At 38.8% G+C, this 19,861-nt stretch overlaps 1 protein-coding gene across 1 annotated transcript in view; it reads right to left on the reverse strand.

Annotated features, from left to right (window-relative positions):
* Positions 1 to 19,861, reverse strand: part of DNAAF5 (dynein axonemal assembly factor 5) — a 42,883-nt gene that overhangs the window by 9,344 nt on the left and 13,678 nt on the right. Inside the window, exons 6-10 of the mRNA XM_048866957.2 lie at positions 18,303 to 18,515; positions 15,483 to 15,626; positions 9,095 to 9,263; positions 6,122 to 6,269; positions 747 to 897 (exon numbers count right to left, since the gene is read on the reverse strand). Of these exons, the coding sequence (XP_048722914.2) occupies positions 747 to 897; positions 6,122 to 6,269; positions 9,095 to 9,263; positions 15,483 to 15,626; positions 18,303 to 18,515 (825 nt within the window). The remainder of the gene's footprint in view (positions 1 to 746; positions 898 to 6,121; positions 6,270 to 9,094; positions 9,264 to 15,482; positions 15,627 to 18,302; positions 18,516 to 19,861) is intronic.

The raw sequence follows: 19,861 nt of genomic DNA on the forward strand, positions 1-19,861 counted from the left end.
GCATGGTAACTTCCAACTTATCTGTATGTATATCTTACTATATGTTCCATTCTATGCATCCAATGAAGTGGACTGTAGCCTATGAAAGCTTATGCTCTAATAAATTTGTTAGTCTCTAAAGTGCCACAAGTACTCCTGTTCTTTTTACTTTTCACGAAGTGATCACTCCATATTTGACCTCTCAGTCCTCGTCCTCAAAGAAAACCTGCACACCACTGTCAAAAGACGAGCCTAGGAACGTTAAATTCATAACTCTGCTGGACACTAAAAATCATGGACTTAACAGAGACACTGGTTTTATGGCTCAATACAACAATTTGTAAAATACCCTACTGCCTACTACCTTCCTTTGCCCTAAGTCTGTAGAGGTATTAACAGCCCACTTAAAATTAAGTGGTCTCTTACAATGAATGTGTACCCCTTATATTTACCAATCTGTCCCCTTTATATTTAGCTGTGACACTCTGGTTACCTTCCCCTGAATTGAGGAAGAGCTCTGTCAAGCTCAAAAGCTTGCCTTTCTACCAACAGAAGTTGGTCCAATAAAAGATATTACCTCATCCATCCATATTACCTCTCAGTCACATCCTGGGACCAACATGGCTACAACAATATTGCAAACATCTTAAAACATTACATTTTTTAAAGAATTAATTTTGTAAAGGGTAAGTTTGTGTTTACTACGTGTGCCTTGTGTTTTCCTGCCTAGGTTTTAAAGTACATTTGTTGGGGAAAGAGGAGTTTACCTCTTTTGGTGAAAGCATTTCACTGTAAATAAGAGCCCAAAGGCACGATACAGCTGTAGTGCGGATGGCAGCTGCTGTTCTTCCAGCATGCCATTGCAGATTAGGAGCCAATATCTCTCTTATCACGATCTCAAAGTAGCTAAGAAACTGCCTAAAGCCAAAAAAAAAAGCAAATAAAGGTTTATAAGAAAGTGGTGAAGAGATTCAAAGGCTGAAATGGAGAGTTTTCAGTATTGGAATGAGAGAGAGAGAGAACAGGAAGAACATAGCATAAAAAAATTAAACATATATATCCAATATGATTATTATATATATTAATATAATTTAATTGCTTATCTTTTTTTGGATGAATATCTGGACTTCAAACAAAACACTAACATATTCAGGGAAAGAGGAGTCTGGACATTTTTCCATTTCAGACACTGCTAATGACTTGTGTGTTAATCTTGGTAAGCTGTTTACTTTCTCTGTGTCTGAATTTACCGACTGTGGAGATAATACAAGCCCAACTCACACAAGTGCTGTGAAGGTTCATTAAAGTTTGTGCAGCCCTTTGAGATAGTCCAGTGAACAATGTTATATACAGTGAGAAGTGTATTTGCTATTGATGAGACCCGTATTACTGATATTACACCAAATCCACATTGGAATAATTCAGCTTTTCCTTCGCTCAGAAGCCACTCTCCCTAGGATAAGAGCTTTGTAGTATTTTCTGGTGGTACCAGCATCAATGCAAGGTTTTTTTTTTTGGAATTTGGGGATGTCCACCATGATTGTGTGTATTGGGTGCCACCTGGGTGCAGTGCACCCATTTCATTGTACAAATGAATGAAATCATATGTAAATCAGTGATACCTTTGATATGAACAAGAATTAACTATTTCTTCCTCCTTCTCCTCCGTTGAATAAGCTCTTAAAATACCCAAAGCTGTTGTAAATCTAAACAACTATACCCGATTACCCATCTAATTCCAGCTAAAACAATCCTCATTTTAAACTGAGTATAAAAAGTGGATACTTTGGACACCAGCCTTCCTTCCCACACACACACAAAGAAGAGCTGCTGCTGACCTCCCCAAAAGTCCCTTTGGCTTCAGGGTGAAGTAAGTGGCTCCTATAAAGATATGGCATGGATTGGAAGTACACAGTGTGCAGATGTCAGTGACAAACACTAACCCCAAACATTAAAAAAAAGTGACAGATTTCCTTAGTGGCCATGTATCAGTCCAACAGGGACTGCTAGTGACTTTTTGTTGTAGGAATGTAACTATTACTGCCAGTCCTTACAAGATGGATAGGAAGGGCCTTATCAGGTAGGTATAATCTGACTAGAATATAGAGAGATGATTTAAATCATCTGATTGGCTAGCATGCCAGGCATTAATTCTCTAGTACATTGATTCTCTAGTTCTCTGTACACACAAATTGGAAATCTATATCTTCTATATGATAAAATCCACACACCTGTTTTTTTTTGTTTGTTTGTTTGTTTGTTTTAAACTGTTTCAGTTTATAATAGCAGTCAGAATTGGAGACAGGCAAGATTATGTTCTCATTTCTGCTTCTTGCCCAGCAGGTGGCACTTAGGAATCAGCAATAAATGAGAAACATAACCTCTTTTAAAATCAAATTAATATCTGACAAAAACCTTTGATTTACAGTTTCAACAATTAACACATTTTAATGCATTTAAAAAGTTTTTTTCAAAAGATAACGGTCTTTTTCTACACAATAGGTTACTAGGAAAGCCCTGAGTGTGAACCATTATTACTTCAAATTTCCTTTTAGCTCTAAGGTGGTGTGTGCTAAATGACCCTTAGCTACTTTAGTGTTTTTGGTAAGGCCTTCTTTAAACAGTTAAAGAAAATCTATCAAAACATACAGGTATTTCCAACAGCCTTTCCTACTTACTATAATGGCAGGCTATCTCTGAAAAATAATTTCTTCAAAAATGCCTTGTATTTGGTATTAGCGAAGCAAATCAGGGCTAATACTGTAAGACTTTTACACCAAATGAGATGGCCACACAAAAGCTGCTATTAAGGTAAATTGGAACTTGCCAATCTGAACAATTAAAATGTGTAAGAAGAAGAAAGCAAATTACTTTCACATAATGAATGCTATTATATGACTAAAAGAAAGTAAACACCATTTTCTAGGATGAGGCAGTAGTTCAAACATTGGAATCTCTCTGGATACTTCTACAATGATACTATATATTTATGCATTTTCATTACTCTATGTATAACAATAAGAATGTACTGTATACAATGATGAAATCTCATAATCACATCGGTACAGGCCAACTTCTAAATCCGAGCTATTTCAATACAATGAGATTTTGTCCTCTTTGTTGATAGTATTCACTAATTTGTGAATTTGTCTTCACTTGTTTATAAAACAACTAACATGATTCTATGTCCGTAATAATAATACATACCAGTTACCATCAGTAGATCTCAAAGCGCTATTACAGAGTAAAGAATCATTACTTCCACTTTACATACGCACATAGTTATACTCTACCCTCATTTTCTTTAGATGTCACTTATTTTAATACTTTCTTCTAGATTTATCCCTTTTCTCCGTTTTCTATTCCACAACTGTAATTAGCAAATTCAATTAACTATTAAATTGAATTTACATTTTATAAAACAATATTAATATGCTATACCCAAATCAATTTTAACAAAATATGAGTCATTTTCATATGAGAGGGCAGAAAAATATCATTGTAATTTCCACGGTATTCACCTGAGGTGGTGGGCCAGAAACTCAAGAAACACTGTTGGTACTACCTCCAACCTAAGACGAGAACTGGGGTGCAGGTGGCTGAGAAAGTTGCAGTAGAGCAGTTTATCCAGATCATCCCAGCAGGGGGGAAGAGACTTAGTGGTATGTCATCAGCCTGAGACACTGGCCGAGTCCCTAAGCTTCATGGACAATTACATGGCTGCAGACAGACCCCCTTCCAAGATGCCAGGTGGTAGTTATACTGGGTCCAGAGAGCTCTGAAGCATGTGCCAGGCAAGGAGGCTGGTCTAATTGGAACTACGCCTCTGACTGAATGTTACCAATGGCCCAAGGTCACAGCAAGGCTGCTGATCCCGGGTCCAAACTGGAACAGAAACCCAGAGAATATTCGGACCTACAGAGAAGGAATTCCGGGGGCAGGGGCAGACATACCCTGAGTGATGAACAGGCTATGACCTCCACTTTAGGAAACACTTCTGCCTGTGGGAAATAGGGTCACCTCTGATGTGACTGCCCCTTTACAGAGAGCGTGACTATGGGCAAGTCTGGACAGCTGAAAACAGGGCAAAAAACGAGGCCCTGCTAAAAACGGTAGTCCCTGTACAAATTAATGGGGTGGAAGTGTCAGGGCCAGGTAAGTCAGGATGCAGCCAGACATTGGTTAAAGAACAGCTGATGGACAGTCAGGGTATCCCAGGAGAAGCGGTCTTCCTCCAGTGTGTGCACAGAGATGTACGACCATTACAGATGTGCAGTATCGGTGGGGAAACCTCTTTGTAGCACTAGCATCTAACCTGGCATATCCAGTAATCTGAAAGAGACTGGAGATATTTTAGGGAAGTCATAAAGGAGTGGGGCACTCACTCACTTGAGAGGATACCCTGATCTCAGAGACCCAAGAATCTGAGGGTCCGAGGGAATTGGTGGGGTTAGGTGAAACAGGCAACCCCAGGAAAGGGACTTCCCACCAGGCAAAAGACTCTCTGGCAGGAAGTGATGCAGGGAGGCAGCTGCATAGCACCCCAAGGTGCAGTGTTTAGCTGCCAACCTGCCCTGGATTGGAGCTGGTGGAGATGGGGCCCAGGCTCCCCTACCAACACCTAAAGAAGCTCAACTATTAAAGCCTAACCTTTGGCAGGGAACCAAATTGATGGAAGACCCTGAAGATACAAGGGTCTGGATCACAAGGCCCCAACCAAAGAGGGAAGCTCTGAACCTCCCAGTTGATCCTGAAGACCTCCTCGTTATTGGACTTTTTCTTTACACCCTGAAAGAGCTGGACTTGCAGACATGACCTGGCCGGAGGGTTAAGTCACCGAAGACAGACCTCTGTAGGATAGAGCAGTGGTGAGAAAGGGGAACTCCTGGAAAGAAACAAACCCCCGCCCAACCAGGAGGTGGAATTGGCAGTGAGTGTTCCCCTTCACATGGGGTGCTGGGCATTCAGAGTTAAGTCGAACAAATACTTTAACAGTTACTTATTAAGCACCATGAGAGGGCTAAGGGCAGTATAAAACAAATGGAAGATATGGTACTGGCCCGAAGGACCTTGCATTCTAAATTACAGGTCAGGGATATAGTGCATCAGCTTACAGCAAATGGTTAAATCTCAGATCAATGCAAATGCTTCCCAAATTGCTTCCGACCTCTCTTATTTTTAGTGGAAGAAGACTTACAAACCTTGGGCCTGATCCTGTAATCACTCATGGGAGAAGTCCTTATTCACATAAGTAGTCACAGACTTCAGTAGGATTATTCATATGAATAAGTGTTGCCGTTCAGGCCCCAGAGTGGTCTGGATATACAATGTAGGCAGAGATGTGTAGAAACGTGGCTTAAAACCTTTCAGTTCAAAAAAGGATAGTATTATCAAACACCGGCTTAACCACACAGGCCCTGATCCTACAATGGGACCTGGGAATACCTGTAAACAACAGGATTCACCATTTATTAGTAGATTCCAGAGGATGTAGGCCTGTAACATATTCGTAATGCTTTAATGGTGAAAACAGTAAAGAAAAAGTTAAGCAACAGGATACCTTCAACATTAGTCATTAAAAGCAGTCATAAGTCCTTACTGAGTATGAAGTTCAATGCATTTCTAAACACCATGTTAGAACGTAGCTTTTTTTAATAAAGTGGAGGACATATTTTTCTGTTTTTTTAACTGTTAAATTTTCCATTGATAAATAAATCTTCAGTCCTTGCTTGTAACAGCTAGCCAGAAAGACACTGTTTCATTCCTAAAATTCTCATCTCAGCTCTCACTGCTACACAGCCTTTCTACAGTAGTTTTTTGTTTTTGTTTTTAAAAACAAACAACTAAACCAAACCCTCCACCATTGCCCAACCACCAGTGCAGCTCTATCGTGATAGCGAAGGTGGGAGAGCTACTGTGGACAGAGCCCAAACTTCTTTACTACTGTGTCATGCCAAACTCTCCTGAGCAGAATTAGATAATATAACAGTAAAAATGTCTGAGACCTGTAGTACATAGTGAGACTTCCCCCCCAAACGCTAATGCAGACACAGCCACAGGGGTTAAATAACTACCATGAACTTGATTTTTGAACAATATTGTACTGTTCAGGTGGTACGTGTGAAATCAGAGCTGTACCTACCCCTGAGAGTTGATGGTCTCATTTGCTTTCTGGAGCAACTGTGATAAAATAGTGAAAAGCTTTAAGCGCATTGGTGGGTCTTTGGTTGGCTGAAGACATGTCTTAAGGATGAGAATGAAATCTTGAAGGGCTTCACCTATTATAGGACCTAGAAAATAAATATTTAAATCTTGATTGAATTGTACTAAATATTTTAATCTTACATTTAAATATTTAGCATATAAATCCAATCTGTAAGGTAAACTACTTCCTTTCTTCTTCAACACTTGGGTGAACAGTTGGCTGTAGCAATAGTTTGCCATTTGATCTGTTCCTGTGTGGCCAAAAGGGCTTGATGGGCCAAGAGTCCAACATTGGAACAGACTTGATGCACCCATTTAATAGGGGGTCTCTGGTGTTAAATTAACATTTTACTTTGTGTACTGCATCAGTCCTTGCAAAATAATTATGACACAACGTATCACCTGTCAGAGTCCTGAGTGGGTCAGAAGAGTGGCTATGTTAGAAAGCCCTTCCACTCCCCATTGGAATGACAAGGGTTAAAACTGCAAAGCCAGGAAGCAGCTGGAGCCTGTTAACTATCCTGATTTATTTGTAAGAAAGAGGTCAACTGCTGGGAGGGTTTTAAGCAGCAAGTGTGACCCAGCCACTACTGACCTGGTTGTAAACTTCCAGTAGGTTTCAATCTGTATTTGATTCAGACTATTTACAGGCCCGGCCAGACTGGTTTGTTTACCTGCCGCGTCTGCAGGTTTGGCTGATCGCGGCTCCCAGTGGCTGCGGTTCGCCACTCCAGGCCAATGGGGGCTGCGGGAAGCGGCATGGCCCAAGGGACGTGTTGGCCGCCCTTCCCACAGCCCCTATTGGCCTGAAGCGGCGAACTGCGGCCACTGGGAGCGGCGATCGGCCAAACCTGCGGACACGGTAGGTAAACAAACCAGTCTGGCCTGCCAGGGGCTTTCCCTGAACAAGTGGCAGACTGGCTTTGAGAACCACTGCTCTACTCTGCTCTGGAGAAGAAGAAAAAAAAAAAAAAGCAAAGAAACATGATGGTTCACTAGCAGCCTTATTTTTGTATTGTTTGGAGCAAGGAAAAGCTTCCAATGACTATTGTGAGGAGGTTAGCTGAGAACTTTACTACACTTTGGCATTGAAGAATGGGGAAGAAGTATCCAATAGAAGCAACAATATTCTGTCACATGAAAAACTGCCTGATTAAAAGTATTCAGATTCCAAAAGAAGTTCAACACTGTATCTGGAAGTGTGTTGTCTCCAACTTGGAGCAAATAATAATCTCAGATGTCTAGACTTAAACATAGGGCATAAAATACATCTTGGTAAATTTCCATGCCATAAGTAAGATTTTATTTTTGTAACAATTATTCAGATGCATTGCTTTATGCTAGACCTGAGGTATTGTTAAAACAATGCCATTAAATCATGTTTTGATAATAGCAAGTTAAATAGATGGAGAACAAAATAATCTACACCACTTATTTCAACAGAAATTCCAATTCCTGCAAATTAAAAAAAAAAAAAGGTGGGGAGGAATTGGAAAGGAGTAAACCTCACTAAATTGATTCAATGCAACATTGTGTGTGGGAATGAAAAGAAAATGGGAATAGTACTAGGAGCTGCTGTTTTAGACAAGACAGAAAACACAGAAAAGAGCATATCTCCATTATGGGTGAAAGCCAAAATATTTGCCCAGACATTTTATGATTTTTCATTAAGCAAAACAGACAAATGTCTAGAAATTCCATAAATCAAGAAAAGGAGGAGAAGGACTGTTGGCCTCTCGATATTTGTATTGGACAGTTGTTGTTCTTCTCTAAGGACTAGTCTACATTTTAAAGTTAACTAGGATTAAGGTAGATGTGAATTCAAAATGCAAAAGCTATTATGGAATAACTCCATTTGTAGACAAGTCCTAAGGGTGAGGCTGGTCTCTGTACAAAGCAAGAGAGGTGCCTCAGGTGGGCTTCTTGAGGCAATCTGGAGATGAAGGGAGATTGAGTAATTTATCACTGGAAGTCTTAACAGTTAGAATGGTGAGAAGCTACTTGTCCCTGAAAGGCCATAGAGGATTTTACTAGATACAATAGGGGGAACTGTGTTGGGGTACCTGTTCCAGCAGAAGGAGACTAGAAAAATCGTAGATGCAAGACAAGGAGGAATGGTGATACAAAAGGCCTTATGACATATTTAAAGATGGCATTGTAAGAAGGGGAAAGAGAATGTCACTAAGTAATTCTTCTTCTATTGAGGAATGTCCACCATTCCTGTCTTTTCAAGCAATTTCAGTTGAGATAGGCTAATTGGTTATGCATCTGAACAGCAGCTAGAGCAAGGAACTGGTTATATTTTATTTTTTATACAATTAGAATACCGAGATTCCCTTTTACAAAGTGCCTAAGTGAGCTTATTTATACAAGTTTCAATAGCAATGATCCAAAATAAGAATTTTTTAGGTAAATTCTTGCGAAAGACAGTATTTTATGGCTGCATTCAGGTAACTAGTTACTTGTGTTAACAAGAAAAATTACTTCTAGAATATCAGATTTTTAAGGCCCAATCCTGCAAAGACAAAGGCATGTGTTTAACTTCATGCATATGGGTAGTCTCACTGACTTCAAAGGAGTTACTCACATGCTTAAAATAAAGCACATGCTCGCATGCTCTGCTGGACAGGGGCATAAACATACAACATACAGTTTAAAATAAGTACACAAGGTGTTTCATTACACTAAAAATTCAGGTGTTAAATGAATATTTTTATTATTCTCCAGGCAGTCCATACATTCTGAAATGCTCCTTAAATACCACAAAACTTCATATCTTTTCTTGCATCATGAACCTGTGAAGTTTCTGAATGTTAAACTTATAAAATACAGCATGTTCGAAAGGCATGGAGACTGTTGTAGAACACAAGAAATGTCTAAGATCCCCATTACCTTGCTTAATGAGTCATACCTGAATGAGTGGCAATGACATCTAACTGTAATAATTCTGGAGAATAGCAGTTCCAACGATCATGCGATACAGATACCCACTCCATAAGCTGATCTATATGTTGTTTATACAGATCAAGAAAACCACTCAAATGCTGCACCTGAGCTAATGAACACATTGACTCCTCTACCTGTTTAAAAATAAACAAAAACCAAAAATAGGTGAATTTAACCAAAATGTTGGTTAAAAAAAAACCCCAAACATTTTTGGAAATTTTTGATGAAGCTGACCATAATGTCATCACCACCAAGAATTCAGAGAACAGCATAGGCATGTCTGTAAGTATCAGTTATTTTTAGTTTTTAAATAAAATAAGAAAATTCAAGAGACAAAAAACCCTCACCGTTTCTTAGTAGGGAAGTCATGGTCAATATCTAAACATAATTTATCACAGTATTATACCTGTTAACTTCAATTTTAAAATGGAAAAATTGTTTTTGCTTCACTATGACATCACACAGAACACTGCAATGCAGCATCAAAACTGATGAAACTCAGTGTCACATAAAAGGACCTCAAAGCCAATCAAAATTGTAAAACAGTTACTTTTCCATGTAGATAAGTAGTGGTTTCCTCCCCAACTCAATAATGCTTAAAACACTTATATAGGAGGTGACCTTTCTCCAGCAAGAATAGCTGGATGTGGTTGCCTCCAAAGCCTATCACTACTACTTCTTGGATCAGCCAAAATGTTTTTTTTTAGAAAAATAAAATACTATGTGCTCCATCTTCGCAGACGCTGAGCATGCTGACTTTGCAGCATTCCTAGCTCCTGCCTGTTTGGTGACAGTGTTGACATCAACCTTCCTTTTTACATATTACCAATTCCATTAATTCAGTGAGGAAAAAGTGAAACACGTAAATAAAGAAATACCAGATGAACATGCAAGCTACAGTTATGTGTTATGCAAGAAAGCATAAGGATTTTCATAGTAATAACAGGTGTATTCATGCATAAAATTGTTTGCTTTTATAGCTTCTTAAATCTCCTATCAAAAGTACATGTCCACTAAAGGTGTGATCCAAAGCCCACTGAAGTCAATGGATACACTCTCACTGATTTCAGTAAGCTTTGGATCATGCCCTAAGGGCCTGATTGTGATATCCCCACACTGAGCAGTACTTTAATTCCACAAGGAGCCCCACTGACTCCAATAGGACTACTTATGGTATAAGACTGAATTCAATGTGAATACAGGTGACATAATTTAGCCTTAAACAGTTAACTGTAACTAAAATTATATGCATTTGTTTTGCTATTTTTAAACTGTACTCAACTGTTCTGGTGTCTGGGCCCTTTAGAATTTTGAAGATAGATCGCTGGCCTGACAAGTCATTAGGAAGCGTCAGATGTGAAAAGATTTTAGAAAAGGCAGGATTTGCTAAGTACAAAGATTATACTTTAAGTGACTTTGCCTGCACCCAAGACAAAAGATTGCTGCTTTCTGTAGGATCTTTGCATTCTAGTCAAAATTACTCAATATTTGTGTTTCAAAGTATTTTTGTTGACCTGTAAATAAATCAGACCATTCCACAAGACTGAGCTGTGTATTTGAGTTCAAAACCATTGTCTATCATTCCGTATATAAACCACCACAACTTTTTTTTTTCATGGAAAAAGGAAGAAAGTACAAAATGATGTAATTCCAATCAAGGATACAATAGAAGCATTGTTCAGAGGTGGTTTACAATAAACTGTTCAAACTTTCCATTTGTGCTAGTAACATAGGAGGGTACACATTAAATCCACAGATAGGCAGATGTCCAGCATTAGTTTCACAACCTTGTAATACATTTGACTGAGTCTCTTAAGAAAATTGGCAAGGGTTACTTTTAATTTCTATAAATATTTTAATATCTAACATGACCCATCCTGCATTAGCCAGCACTGCAGTGGTCCTCAAACTCACACAGCCTTTCTAGTCAAAGAGATGAACTTACATTACTGTGACATAGACCTACCTGTAAGTACAAATGCTGAATTATCCTCATACCAACAATCAAAACAGACCTGATGGAAGGACAAGATGGCTCACAAGAGTGGTAAAGGAATAAAAAGCCTTTAAACTACTATATCACCAGTTCAAATCTGGACAAGTTCAGAACTGATCTAACAGAGCTGCTATCTGATGGCTGAAATGAGTTCCAGCCACCTAGAAAATGGAGGGCCACCAACTAAGCACAGTACTTAGTAGGTGGTCTTACCCCATTTTCATGGTGCTTAGTTGATGGCCTGTCTTCATTTTCTATAGGACAGGTAATTAATGTAAAATCTAGCTCTTATATAGTGCTTTTCATTGGTAGATCTTAAAGCACTTTACAAAAGGAGGTCAGTATCTTTATCCCCATTTTACAGATGGGGAAACTGAGGCACAGCATGGTGACGTGGCTTGCCTGAGGTCACTCAGTAGGCCAGTGGCAGAGCTGGGCACAGAATCCAGATCTCTGAGTCACAGGCCAATGCTCTATGCACTAGGCTTCACTGCCTCCCGCAAAGAAATTGGTGCCATTGCTAACTGATCAGCAGATGAGCTAAAAATCCAGTAAGTATGAAGAGTGCACTATTCTCTTACAATTAGAAGTACACAAGATAATCATTGATGCCCTACCAGTGTATCTCTGCAACCTCCTTAAACAATAGCTTGGAGGTTTAGTAATTCAAAGGTTCAGATGGTTCAGGTATATTCACAAGATCTTTTGATCCTGAATAAGGAACTCTTCTCAGAGCAACACATTTCTATTTTTAAGCTAGCTGGAAGGCATTTGTCTTCTATGGACAAAAACTATTTCAGTAGGGCATTTTGCTTTTTGGAGTTGTTTATATGGATTGTATAGCAGCCTAGGGCACAAAGCATGAAATGCACTATGTAAAAAAAGCATTTTATTGTACTTTGTGGAGGTTTTGGAAAAAACACACAAGAAATATATTGAAATTCTTAGATCATTCAAGGTAGAATTTATGGGACACAGATTTCAGAGGAACAGCCGTGTTAGTCTGTATTCGCAAAAAGAAAAGGAGTACTTGTGGCACCTTAGAGACTAACCAATTTATTTGAGCATGAGCTTTCGTGAGCTACAGCTCACTGCTGTAGCTCACGAAAGCTCATGCTCAAATAAATTGGTTAGTCTCTAAGGTGCCACAAGTACTCCTTTTCTTTATGGGACACAGAGTAATAATGAGGAAAGGAGGAATCTCAAGATATACAAACCACAGTTGAATACATTCTTGACATAGCCTTAAGCATTATGAGGCTGATATTGAGAGATACTGAAAGCTGCAGCCCATTTTGAAGTTGGGAGTTAGGTCCTCAATAACTGAAAAAATCAGGTTATATTTGTCTTTGTGACAAACCTGAAATATTGGAACTACCCAAACTAATTGCCAGATTATCTGTCTTGCTGAAAAAAATGCTAAAGAGAACAAAGAATTTAATCCAAAGTAATGTCAACTGGAAAAAAAAACACCACTGTAAATACAAGAATATCCAAAGCCTTTAATAATTTTAGGGGATTTCCTTTGTCTTATGCGAGAACCATGAAACTGCTTTACTTCTAGGACTTCTAGGATTTGCAAAGTTTGGAAAGTGGGCATGTCAACACTATTGACCATTCTGTAGCCAAAAACCGCAGAGATGCGTAAAATAACGATATTTTTGTTTGGGGACTCACGCATTCACAATAAAGTTTATAAAAATGTATCCCAGATTAGTTCCTTGTGTAATTTGACTTTGAGTTTGAAAGAATCTCTTGCACCTTGTTTTAATACTTGTGTAAGCTTTGTTTCATTTCTTCCTTTCAGATTAATTTTCAAAGGGTATGCCTCTTTGGAGAGAGCCTGTTGGTGACAGAGCCATAAATACTGTTAAAACACAGGTTTTTGGATTATAATGCCTGGAAGCAATACAAGAGGAAGTAGAACAGCCATCAAATAGGAGCAGGTCTGAAAAAACAGACTTGGATAGGCCACCAAGGAGTTATAGTGAGTAAGGATGGCTGTTGATTTATTTGGCATTTAACTTTGGGGTGGGGGGAGGATTTGAAGAGTGCGAAGAGAATGAAGGAGATGAGATAATGGTTAGAAAAAAGGTCGACTTATTTTCACAGCTTCTCTAGATGTTGTCCTTGATGTTAGAGAATGACTACAACACCTCTTAAGCTTTCTTATGAGAGGTGAATAGGTCAACTACTGTAAAAGCCTTGATGTTTGGCAAAGCACAGAAAAAAAATCCATTTTGAAACTCATTTTGTGGGCTAGTAGTTTGACTGTTCTTCTGTGGCCAGAAAAGAACTTGGGTCCAGTCTCAAAGGAATGTATCGTTAAGCAGGGTCCCCCTAATGTCACACGATTGTTTGCCTTAGACCACACTTGGGGGTGGCCTGCTTTCAGCCTTCACCAGGATGACTCTCTGCAAACCTTCTTTGCTTTTTTTCATCAATATCTAGTCTAGAAGACTAACAATCTTGGATCTGAGATCCTTTTTAGGAATTACCTTTTTCCTTCAGATGAACCCCTTCTCCCAAATTTAAAGGTTTGGTTCTGTAGTTTCTTTAAGACAGTTTGTTTTATTCAGGAGAACACCTTTTAAAAGGAAAGATTCCTGTTCATCTCACCACAACAGAGTCCTTGATGCAGCAAAATAAAAAGCAGCTCATGCAAGGCCTGTCTTGACTAGTTCATGGTACTCTACAGGCAACTTTGGAGATTTTGCAGTTAAAGTCTTGTGGAAGGATATGAAAGCAAAAGGCCATCATAATCAAATGGTACAGCCCAAACTTCCCTTATTTAGTTCTCTTCCCCTTCCGGGATGCAATCATAATGCTTTCCTGGCCACTTGTGCATATATGGAGAGCTTTGTTTGAGGCAAAAACAATACTGCAAGGAGAATATGGTTAGACAGTTTGAATTTCTTTCTAGCCTGGTGGAAAAATAGTGGCCGAATCAAGCTGTTCTAATCTTCTTTAGCTACGCACTATAGTAAAACAGATTTCTGAACATTAGTCTCCAGGCCTCATGGACCCACCAGTTAAGGCATAAAATTGAGAAATGTTGGCTTTTTGGGAACAGAGGTGCAATGGGGAGAATTTGTTCCTGGAGGGTTTACATCTTTGCGAAGGACTTAGACGAAACAAGAAAATTCTGAGGGATTTTCATTGCTATCTTTAAAAGAGAAAGTTAGATTAATTTCTAATAGGAAGAGTGAACTGGGTGAAGAGTCTAACCTGTGGATGCTTAACTTATAGGATGTCTAAAATAAAAACTTGTTCAATCTTATAAAATATTCATAGTCAGTAATACATCTTCTGATGATAAGAATTCCCCTCTTTAAAAGTGTTATGTAAAGTGGTTATAATACCTACCTGTCTTGTAATAAAATAGGATTTGGCTACCTCACAAGGGTGTTATAAGACTTTAATGGAATGTTTGATAAGCAATTTGAGATCCTGGGATGAAAGGCACTATATGATTACAGTGTATTACTTATGATGATGATGATAATTTGGGTTTTTTTAAAAAGAAAAAAAACAAAACAAAAAACCTCTAGAAGAGCACAGCAGTCATGAGGAGCTTCTGGTAAAAGAATCAGGAAATAACAGGGTTACAGAACACCTTAGAACCGCTTGATATATTAAAGCGGGAAATTTCAGTGTCTGGACTGGTGACTAACAATAATACTCTCTCATACAGCTCTCTTAAATCCTCAGAATGCTTTCCAAACATTAGCCAACCTTAGCAACAGCCCTGTGGAGATAGCTAGGGGCAGAAAAGTTTAAGGACTTGCTCAAGACCAAAGTCCTAAATCAGAGCTGCAATTAAGAACTAAGGAATTCCATGTTTTCACTCCTATGCTTAGATAATTAGTCCATGCCAACCTCTCACTCTTGCAACAACAGACAGAATATGCTGTACTTGAAAGAACTACAAAAATAAATAAATAAAAACTACTGTCCTACGGTTCAGATCCTCGGCTGGTATAAATCACATTTTTAATTGAGCTATAATGATTTATGTCAGTCGAGGATCTGGCTCTAGGTGTTTCAATAAGGGTCTTTACTCAAAACTAAAACCAAAGGAACTTCTTGGGAAGAGAATGAGCAGACAGACAGAGTTTACAGCATTCTACATGCGCCCCTGGGGCCACATAATGACTGAATCTTCTGAACTCTTTAATCTTTACTGCTCGACTCTGAGTTAAGCGCTAGCAAGGCTTGAAGCCTAAGAGCAGGGAGATTTATAGCGGTTACTTACATTATATTTAGACAAATCGTCTTACCAACAGTAAAAACAAACAAAACAAAACAAAAATCAGGATTTTAAACATTTAAAACACCCATTCACAGTTAGTGTCACCTTTTCCTTAAGATGTTCGGCGCGTGGTATTGCCATTATTGTCACCAAAACTTTCATCAGCTGCAGGCTAGTTTCTTTGCAGTCTTCTTGGCACACTTCAGTTATCGCTTGTATGCAACAAAGCAATTGTTCCATGTAAAAGATCTACAAACAAAAAGCATGAAATGTGTGAGTTTTTTTAGACAACGTTAGACACCCTTTCTTTCACAGGCCAGTAAAACTGACACAATCCTCTTTAAAAGTCAGGTATTAGTCGATGACAGTAATAAGATAAATTGTACATATCCTGCTGAACTGGATGCCTATTTATTGTTCCAAACATAGACTCTATAATTCACTCAGTTTTATAATAACCTATGGGGCATTTTTTGTTGAGCAACAAATTAATACACTCTTCCCAGGTTTTTTGCTTGTGGAAGTGATTACCTTGTCCCGTTAAGAAAAATTAATAACCATCCTGCCAGCCACACGATTGCAATATGCTGGATAAATACATTAAAGAATTTTGGGGTTCCTAGGAATTTTTTCACCTTATCCTGAAATGGAACTCTTTAACTTCTAATGCTTCTGCTGTGCCGATCTCAAACGTCCAAATTTCTGAACATACCAAGTAGTGTATTGCAACATCACTATGCAGAAACAAGGAAACCTGAAGGTCTGTCTCCCACCTAATTACTGCAACATAATGCATGAAATCCTGGCCCCACTGAAGTCAATGGGTGTTTTGCCATTGACTTCAATGGGGCCAGAATTTCACTCAAAATTCTTGTCAGTTTGCAAGTCTTCTGTAACAAAGCATAGCAGACCACAGTTGGCAGAGGTTCCATGATTTGCTGTACTATAACAGTAAAAGAGACCACTGTCATACGACTGGTTAGCTCCACTTCCAAAAAGAAAATAAATAAAACTTGAGAATACTCTTACCTATAAATGGTATTTATCTGATGTCATTTATATATCATTCTCTCACTCTGATAAAGAATTATTTCTCAAATAGAAAAGTTAGATCTGTCTACTCTCTATATTGTCGAATAGAGTTAATTTCTAGAAGATCACATGGCACTTTTGCAGATCTGTCCTGTGGACTCATTGTTTGAACACCCAGAGGTGGTGGTGCTTCCAGTGGAGTAGATCCCTAAGAATAGCGTGTTTCAGTGTGATTGAGGCCAATTCTGAGCATTCTAAGAATCACTCAAACACATGCCATTAAAACAAGGACTTAAAGAGGAAAGAACTACATTGTCTCAAAGGGAGAATTAAACAGATCCTGTAACACTAGAATAATCTTTTTAAAAGGAATTATAAATCTGACAAGGGGTACAAAGAATCTTCTGGAGACAGGGTATTGGCCAACTGCATATCCCTGAAGATCCCCTGCTAGTCATTCTAAGGGCAGAGGCTTAACATTTCAAACTCCTCCTGGAAAGAAAGCTAGAATCTTAATTAAGGAGAAGGCTTGGTAGACTGTATGGATATTTCTTGTATACCAGTAACAGAACATGCTGCAGATCCGGAAATAGAAGAAAGGGGTGAAGAACTCCTGAATTTCAACTGTTACACTAGAGAGCCCACTCCATATTGGAGAAAGAACCTTTCATACACCAATCTGAAAGGGTCAAGATACTGAGATCTAAGGATCCTTTCAGCTGAACAGTTACATGCCGAATAATTAACACAGGCAAAGAAAATGTAACAGGTGAGGAAGTACACCAAAGGGAAAAAAAAAATACATGCAATGCCTTAATGCTAATTAATTGTAAACATCACTCTCACTATATGGCTCACAAAGAATACGGGCACTTCAAAACAGTATAGTAAGAACCGCCTTCAGGCTCACGTCCCATGAAATCCATCTACTGCACGTTAGTTATGTGTGTGCTTAAGAGCAATTTTATCATGATGGAAGTGTCTTCATCCTGCATTTTTAGGATGAAGGAACCCAAATGTAAGAAGCTTAAATGCTAAAGCTTTTTGCAAAGTGTGTTTCTAAATGCACATTTAAACATACTGGATCATTGCCTTTTAAAAATCAAATATTAATATCCAAAAAGCTAGCATTAAAAGGAAGCACTTCTCTTTGTGAAATATAACATGCCAATCACTATTGCCAAGAAAACGCTTTGTATCAATCATTTTTATTTAGCTGGACTGCAGAGCTGGGAAGGGACAAAGTAAATTCATTTGTTTGGATTCTATACACGATGAACTTATCAAAACAAGGGCCAAATGGTGCCTTTGGATTAATCCAATTGACTAACATTGCAATACATGGGAATGACGTTCATAGGTTTAAAAGCAGAAAGTTAGCCTAATGTAGATAACTTGAAGTTTTGATGGCAGGGAAAAAACAGTATCTTATAACAATATTAACTAAGACCTATATAACCCAGTGTAGTTTGAACTGAACATATGCAAGATTGTGTGCAAACAGACAATCACAAATGAAAAACTTGTGTGCACAATAATTTAAACAGAACTGCTATTATTTTGGTCAGTATTTCCATGGTACGAGAAGGGGACTTGTTACTTTAGAAAATTTTACAAGCAATTTTGCGGATTGAAAAAAAAAGTTATATTAAAGTAAGGTACAGTCTAACTCAGTGGTTCGCAAATTACAGTATGTGGGCCACAATCAGGTGGCATGCAGATGGATTTGAAGTATAGTATGAGAACAAGAATCCGTTATAAACTACAGTTAAAAACAACAAAAAAGTGGTTTGCCAATCACTTTTGGCTTTTAGATGTGGTATGCAAAGACTTAAAGTCTGAGAACCAGTGGTCTAAGTCCTGGGCTGTTTTGGATTTTCCATTTATCCTTACCTCTTCAGATCGCTGACAGATCTCAGGTTGTGAGAGTGTGTTGGCAAGATAAGACAAATGAGGCTTTAAGACTTGTCTTGGGCAACCTCGTATCACTGCAGCTAGAATCATGAGATAAGAAGGCATAGGTGTTTTTTCAAGGGCCGACACCAGTAACTTCAGAGATACCTTAGGGTTAACAAATGTTCCAATCAACTCTGCTGCTTTCACACACTGTAAAAGAGAATAAACATAACTTGAGGATTATTTTGAAAACACAAAGACCATTCATCATATCCTGGCCCTTCCTCTTTTTATGATTCCAGCTGTTTTTTAAATACTTCAGCAATTGGCTTATAGGCCTTTCCGCTCACTCAGTAATGACTGCATGCATGAAAAAATTTTCTTGACATGTGTTCAGAAAGCTCATAATAAGGCATGTAAGCACCCTTCTCAGCATCAGACTCAAACTTTCATGAGAAAGTTGTAAAGCACAGTGTAATAGATCTCTAGCTTAGGGTGACCAGATGTCCCAGATTTCCTGGTTCAGGGTCCCCCCAACCCCTGCGAAAACTGGTCTGAGGCACACCCCCTACCCTCATTTATTTATATATATATATATATATATATATATATATAAACAAAACTCAAAAAAGAAGTAATCCATTTTTTGTTGCATTCACACTCCTCTCAAAACTGTGTTTTAGAGAAGCACCTTTGTATCTCTCTCTGGCATGCAGAGGAGTCAAGTATACGTGGCAGCCTAGTGATAGCATTGTGTACTCCATACAGAAAGAGCCTGCTCCTTTCAATCTTTCATTCGCGGTGCTAGCAGGGCTGCCAAGTACTATGTATCCCTCTCTGGCATGCAGACGAGTCCCAAGGCCTAGGCTCCAGCACAAGCCCGAATGTGTACACAGCACCTGAACAGCCCCGCAGCCTGAGCCCGAGTCAGCTGACATGGGCCAACCACGGATGTTTAACTGCAGTGTAGACATACCCTTAGAATCCCCTAACCCAATGCTCGGGCATTGGTTCAGTGATGACTCACAGGGCAGAGAATGCCCCTAACTGAATCACCAGTACTGTTTCCTAAAACATTCTGAGTTTTCTTCCTCCAAGTACTGATCAGGTGCACCTCTGCTTAGCTTGTGAGAACAGAATCAACTTCAGCCTAAAGTGCTCTGGCTCAGGACCACACGTGTGGAGTAGAATCAGGGAGAATGGCTATGAAGAGATCTAAAATCTGATATATGGGAGGAGGGTGCAGTCTGTGAGAAGAGGAGGAATGCAGAGGGTGTAGAGAGAAGTAAGGATAAGAAATGAAATCCAGACTTCATTTGGCTTCCATAATAGCACTATCCCATACAGAAGCTTGATTTGGAAAACCAACCTTTGTTGACATATACTGGCTGCGGATAGTCCAGGCAATGTGGAAGTAACAAACATTGGAAACTGGCAATGGAACTTTTTGTTACAGCTTATTTTTTGTGTGTTCCGGTGGCAGTAAAATAAACAAACAGGAATGAGATTTAATTGTTAAAATTATATAAAAAAAACCCCATCCTTTATACCCTTTG

The sequence above is a fragment of the Caretta caretta genome, chromosome 10 (assembly GCF_965140235.1).
Source record: "Caretta caretta isolate rCarCar2 chromosome 10, rCarCar1.hap1, whole genome shotgun sequence".
Lineage (NCBI taxonomy): Eukaryota > Metazoa > Chordata > Testudines > Cheloniidae > Caretta > Caretta caretta.